Source organism: Peromyscus californicus, unplaced genomic scaffold (assembly GCF_007827085.1).
Source record: "Peromyscus californicus insignis strain IS unplaced genomic scaffold, ASM782708v3 Scaffold_15__1_contigs__length_86483966, whole genome shotgun sequence".
Lineage (NCBI taxonomy): Eukaryota > Metazoa > Chordata > Mammalia > Rodentia > Cricetidae > Peromyscus > Peromyscus californicus.
In genome coordinates this window covers 63,142,090-63,148,395 of record NW_026294447.1, presented here as the reverse complement: position 1 = coordinate 63,148,395, position 6,306 = coordinate 63,142,090, and the positions used below count along the sequence as shown (strand labels likewise).

General features: G+C 41.9%; 1 gene segment (V, D, J or C); it reads left to right on the top strand.

Moving 5' to 3' along the window:
* Positions 1 to 5,391: 5,391 nt before the first annotated feature.
* LOC128110365 (immunoglobulin heavy variable 3-48-like) lies at positions 5,392 to 5,964 on the top strand. The segment is given in 2 exon segments: positions 5,392 to 5,485; positions 5,582 to 5,964. Coding segments are annotated over 2 exon segments (429 nt in total).
* Positions 5,965 to 6,306: the final 342 nt, after the last annotated feature.

Below are 6,306 nucleotides of genomic sequence, written 5' to 3'. Positions count from 1 at the left end.
GCCTTGTGTTGGTTCTACTGCCAGGTGGATTTGCTCCCAGTCAGATCAGAGGACAACTTCAGCTTTCTATTCCATTCTGTATTCATGAGTATATTTCCTCCATTTACCCTAATAAATTTCCCTAATACTCCTTAAACAGACTCCCATGGATTTATCCCATTATCTGGTGCCCAATGTGGGGCATGTGAACCCATAACCCTGAGATTTAGAGTTTCATGCTCTACCAACTGAGCTAGCCTGGCTTTTGAGAGAAATGTGGTCAGAAGTTTTCCTGTGTCCTGCCTGGTCTCAAATACACTCAGATCCAAGTAAACACATAGATACTTATATTACTTAAAAAAAAAGATATGAGATCCTCTCATATCTTAGCAAATTAGATAGCTCTTTTAACTTAATTTAATTCATTCCTATAATCTATATGTTGACACATGGCTGTGGTGTTTGTTACCAGTCTGCTGGCAACTTGTGCCCCTTCAGTGGCAAGATGGCATCTCTCCTCTCTTTCTTTTGGAGAGGAGAGAGATTTCACATGGTCTCTTCTTCCTTTTATTTATTTATTTATTTATTTTTATTTTTTAGCCTGGTGTTATCAGACACTGGATGACATGGGAATTGAACTCCACATTACTACCTCTGTTTAAGATATTCTTTATATTGTCACAAATTTGAGGTCATTGTCCTTATACTGTACATTGGCTTACAGATTGTTCACCCTGTTATTGTGAATACCTTCTCCTTATGTTATTTAGGTAAGTAAGGTTGCAGATTAATAGTCACCCATGAATGTCATATCTATAGTCATATTAATTAGGTTTTTCCAAATTTACAGAAATTTATGTCAGATGAATGGGTAGTCTTCAAACACTTCATAGACCTAAAGAATATGGCATTTAAATGTTTTTATAACTTAGAATTCTGTTGATGTGAGACACAATTATACTGGCAGCACTGATCTACTCCTGAGATAATGTGGAGCTTCAAAGACACTCAGTTTGGAAATTTGTCTTCTTCTTGGCACAAAATGGCCAGCTGGGCAAAGAACCGCCCTTCCCTCAACTGCTCACAGTATGCATGCTGTCCTTTCTGGATGAGCAGGACAAGGAAAAGTGACTACTGAACTCTGCCAAGACAGGGTAAGATGGTCTTTCACAATTTCCTGCTTCTGAAAATGATCTGTCAGATATTCTAGGCCTGTATCCAGATTGGATGCCCCACAATGTTGAGAAACTTTAGGTGACTGTCCAGGCTGCCATCTCTGTCTATTTTTGTAAGAATTTTGGAAATTGCTTGCTTGCACTTCCTGTATTCACAGGTAATATTGTTTTCCTTCTCAGGTCTTTGATGAGGTTGAAGACTAGATAGTTACAGTTATAATCCTTTCATATCTTAGCAAAGAACATTTTAGATTCTAAAGTAAGAATATTCTGATTGGACAGCTATTGGAGTAATCTCAGTAATTTACCCTCTACCTATGATTTGGACATTTCTGGACATTTATCATGGGTTTCTAGTTTGATGTTGTTATTGTTGGTTGTAATCCCATTTTTGTTTATGTTATTACCCTTTGTTATTCCTGGACAATTCTTGATAATCATTATTATTGTATATAGATTGCATTAGGCCTAGAACCTTCTTATTTGTACAAAAAGGGAAAATGTAGCAATATTTGCTCTGCCCATGACCTTGGGCTATAGGCCTCGAAGGAGGTGGTGCTTCTTGATGTTGTACATGACCTCTTAAAAGGAAGGGAGAAGAGTCATGAGTCCCTTCTCCTGCTGCCTGCTCGATAGATCTGCTCCTGGTCAGATCAGAGGATGACTTCAGCTGTCGACTCCATTCTGTATTCATGAGTATATTTCCTCAAATTACCTTAATGAATTCCCACAATACTCCTTAAACAGACTCCTGTGGATATATCACACTAGCCTGCTTCAGACTCAAGCTGAAAATCATTTACAGGAAGTTAGAGGAACTTATTTCTAGAATTAGTTAGTATTCTAAATGACCATTAATATAATGAAAAAAAGTTTATATATGTATATGTATGTATTAATTTTATAAATTGATGTAGTATTTATACTTTAAGAAAAGTTTTAAAGAGTTAAAATAAAATCGAAGGAAATCAGTGACAACAGATTAGCTTGGAATTCTTCTGTTCCAGTCCAGTTGGCTCTTCTGAAATGAGACAGAGACTTTCGTTTTTCCTTTTAACAAGCATGCTAGGAGTTAGAGAAGGGGAGAGCCACACTCCAACTCCAAAGCTACCTTGAACTTTTAATTGAATTGAGACCACAGAAAGACCATTTCCTTATATGTCTGTAGAAAACAGCAGGTGAGACACCTGGGCATTGTAAAAGGGGAAATAGGTTACAAAAAAGAAAGAAGCCTTTTCCATGTTAAGAATGGGAAGGGAGCTGGGTGGTGGTGATACACTCCTTTAATCCCAGCACTCGGGAGGCAGAGCCAGGTAGATCTCTGTGAGTTTGAGGCCAGCCTGGTCTACAGAGCAAGATCCAGGAAAGGCGCAAAGCTATACAGGGAAACCCTGTCTTGAAAAACAAAAAAAAAAAAAAAAAAAAGAATGGGAAGCAATATTGTGGAACAGGGAGTTAAGACTCTGTATGGTTCCACAATGGATGCTATGAAAATGGAAAAATTAAATGAGGTTATAACCAATTTAGCTGAGATTGCTGAGATTGACATAATGTTAATCATCATAACCAGTTTGCTAATTCATATTTTATCATTTAAAAAGGAGTTGATAACTACCAAACAATCTAACATAGGAAACCTACCGATGAGCACAGTCTCAAAAAAGAAGTATATGCTGACGATGACATCATAGGAGAAGCTGTAGGGGGGTAACCAGCTGCTGTGATGATGCTCAGCTGTGTGGGCAGAGAGGGCAAGATGTTCCTCTGTGCAGGGAGGTGCAGTGACTTCCTGAAATGCACACATAGGGAAATGGGTAGGAAAAGCCCATGGAGCTGGGATATAGTACAGGAGGCTCCCAGGCCACCTGCCATGAGTAGTGGTGAACAGCTGCCCAGGGAGTACAAGGAGACCACTGATGGCTGTCACTGCACTGCACAACTGGGCAGAGGGCACAGGCAGTGCAAGGCCAGGCTTAGGCACAAGGTGTGCAAGGGCACAGGGTGACCTGAATGACAGAGCCTGCTGGCGGTGGACGCTCACTCTGTCCCAGTGGCCTGTAGTGTTTAAGGCCAGGAGGGTGGACTGTGGCCAGAGACTGCCTCAAAGAGACTGCAGCAGGAAAGGCCCATGATGGACTGGGAGGGTCTGGGGTGAGGGGTGAACCTGGCCACAGTGGTGTCAGCTTTGCAGCACTGGCGTGATCTAAGGTCATGCACTGGATGCCAGATGCAGCAGCTACTAGGATTGACCTCTGAATCAAGCTTTAACTTTATTGGCGGTCTTGGAGTGATACTGAAATCAAATCTGCCTCAATATATAATGTTAAACCTGCCTGTCTGAGAACCAGGCTTCTTTACTAAACTACAAACTACAAACACGTAACTCTGTTATGTAAGGAGCCACAGTGATGTAAATGAGCCTTAGGATGCTTGAGTGTTGATTATTTATAGAATACAACCATATTATTGGTTAGGTTTTCTTGAATTCCATCATTCATACAGTGTCCATCATGATTGTGACATCTGCATTGAGCATAGGCTCCCTTGAGCTCAGGTCAAGAGAACATACACAGGCAGGAAAATATGCAAACAGGACATCGTTCTGCTCATGGGAACCAGCCAAGTCCTGACCCTGCATCTCTGGTAGAGGAGTGCACCCTAGGATTCCCAGATCTGCCCATTCATTGATAAACACTGGACACAGAACACTCACAGTGGAATTGGGGATGAGCTACATTTTCCTTGTTGTTCTTATAAAGCACAATTTATGACAAAGAAGAAATTCTGGGGGTGTGAGTGGTCATGAGTAAGAGGGAAGGTGGACATGTGTGACAGTTCCTGATCAGAATCCTTGGTATTTGCAGCTGTCCAGTGAGAGGTACAGCTGGTAGAATCTGAGGGAGGGTTGTTACAGACTGGGGTGACTTCTATCTCCCTGCTTTGCCATCTGGATTCATATTCAGTGCTTACTACATGCACTGGGTCTGAGGTGGATCTCACATTTGTAAGACTGGGGTTCAGACAAAAATATGTAAACTCCATCAAATACCAACTAAACATACCCAGAGATAATTCCAAGAACACTCTGTAGCTCATAACGGACAGTCTGAAAGTTGATGACACAACTCTTCCTCATGATCCACATCTTACATTCTTTCTGCCTCCTCTTCTTCAGTGTTCTCTGAGACTTGGAAGAACATGAATAGAACTGGAAATCAATGTGCCAAACAATGTAACCAAGGTTGGGAAGGACAAACACTGGCTGTTTCTGTCATATACAGAACCTAGATTGTGTGTGTTAGGTGTTCTGGCTTTCGTTTTGTAGGTTTTAGAACCAGAACAGGACCCTAGGAAAGGAAGCCATCTAAAATGAGGGGCACTGAGAACTTGACCAGGGTAGTACTGGACTGGGAAAGCAAAAGTGGGGTGTGGTGAGAGAATGAGAATGAGTAGGAAGGAAAGAAGAGAACTGGTTAAATGAGTACAACTTTATTCTAAAAATTAATTAAAAGCCCCAGGAATGCTAATTATATTAATTGGGGATGAAAACTTTCCTAGCACAACATAAGACAATCATGTGTTTCCTGTATAAAGATGGAAGAAGATATTGGAAACTGGGAGTTTAAAGGAATCACAGAGAGAATTTTAGGGTGCAGAACAAGTGAGTTTGCTGCAGATAGGAATGTCTCCATAGCAACCACAAGGCAGTAGAGAGGCAGTGACATGGGATGTCTCATCTATAGTCCTCTTATGTCCTGATGACAGCATTGTCACATAAATGTGTGAAATTATGATAATTCCAAAGTGTTCCTGTCACAAGCAAGGAGTTCTGCTAACCTCTCCAGGGAGGTGTGACCCTGTCCAAGATCCACGTATGGGAGAAGCCATGTCCAGCTCAGACAGTGGGAAAGACTGCACTCCTAGGTAGACACACAGTTGTGCATGTGGTGTTTTTAATTTCACCAAGATGACATGACAGTGTGGAAACACAGCATGTTCTGAGCACCTGCACAAAGATAGCTAAATGAAATAAGGAAAGGTTCCATACAGAACTCAATATTATTTCTAAGTCTGTCATCAATGACTTTGATGACTTATAACTGCTCTGAGCACTGCCTTCCTCCCCGGGTCCAATCCCAGTGCTTGCTATAGCTGGACAATATGCAAATAAGGCTTCTCTGTGCTCATGAAAACCTGCCCAGCCCTGCAGCTCAGGCAGAGGAGCCCAGCCCTGGATTCCAAGTCCTCCCACTCAGTGATTAGCACTGAACACAGAACACTCACCATGGACTTGAGGCTCAGTTCATTTTTCCTTGTCTTCATTTTAAAAGGTAATTAGTAGAGAGAAGATGTCGTGTGTTATGTGGACATAAGAAAGAAAATTTGGTTTCTGTGACAGTTTTCTGACCAGAATTCTCTGTTTTCAGGTGTCCAGTGTGACGTGCAGCTGGTAGAGTCTGGGGGAGGTCTACTGCAGCCTGGAAAGTCCCTGAAACTCTCCTGTGCAGCCTCTGGATTCACCTTCAGTAGCTATGGAATGCACTGGGTCCGCCAAGCTCCAGGGAAGGGACTGGAATGGGTCGCATACATTAGTAGTAGTAGTGGTACCATCTACTATGCCGATGCCGTGAAGGGCCGATTCACCATCTCCAGAGACAATGCCAAGAACACCCTGTACCTGGAAATGAGCAGTGTGAAATCTGAAGACACAGCCACGTATTATTGTGCCAGAAACACAGTGATACAAATTTACTGTGGACTCAGACACAAACCTCCATGCACAGTGCTCAGGACCAGCAGGGGGCGCTGATAGAACATAGATGTGTGGGTCTTGGATGAGCCTGTTCAGAGAGGCATAAAGAGCTGTCCTCTGTTTCTTTTCTGCTTCTCCATATCACACTCAAGGATTCTCTTTATAGGTATAGTGTGTAGTAATCCTTGAAGTGTCCAAATGTTTATTCAAGTTTCTTTTTCCATTGTTATGTGGTTTTGGTTTTTTATTATACTGTTTCTCTATATATATTCCCCCCTCCATCTCCACCTCTTTCTCTGTCTCTCTGTCACTCCCTCTCTCCCTTCCCCCTTTTCCTCTGTGTATGTTCATGTGTATGTGTGTATTTCTGCTGATGTTGACATGAGATGTTTTTCTCTA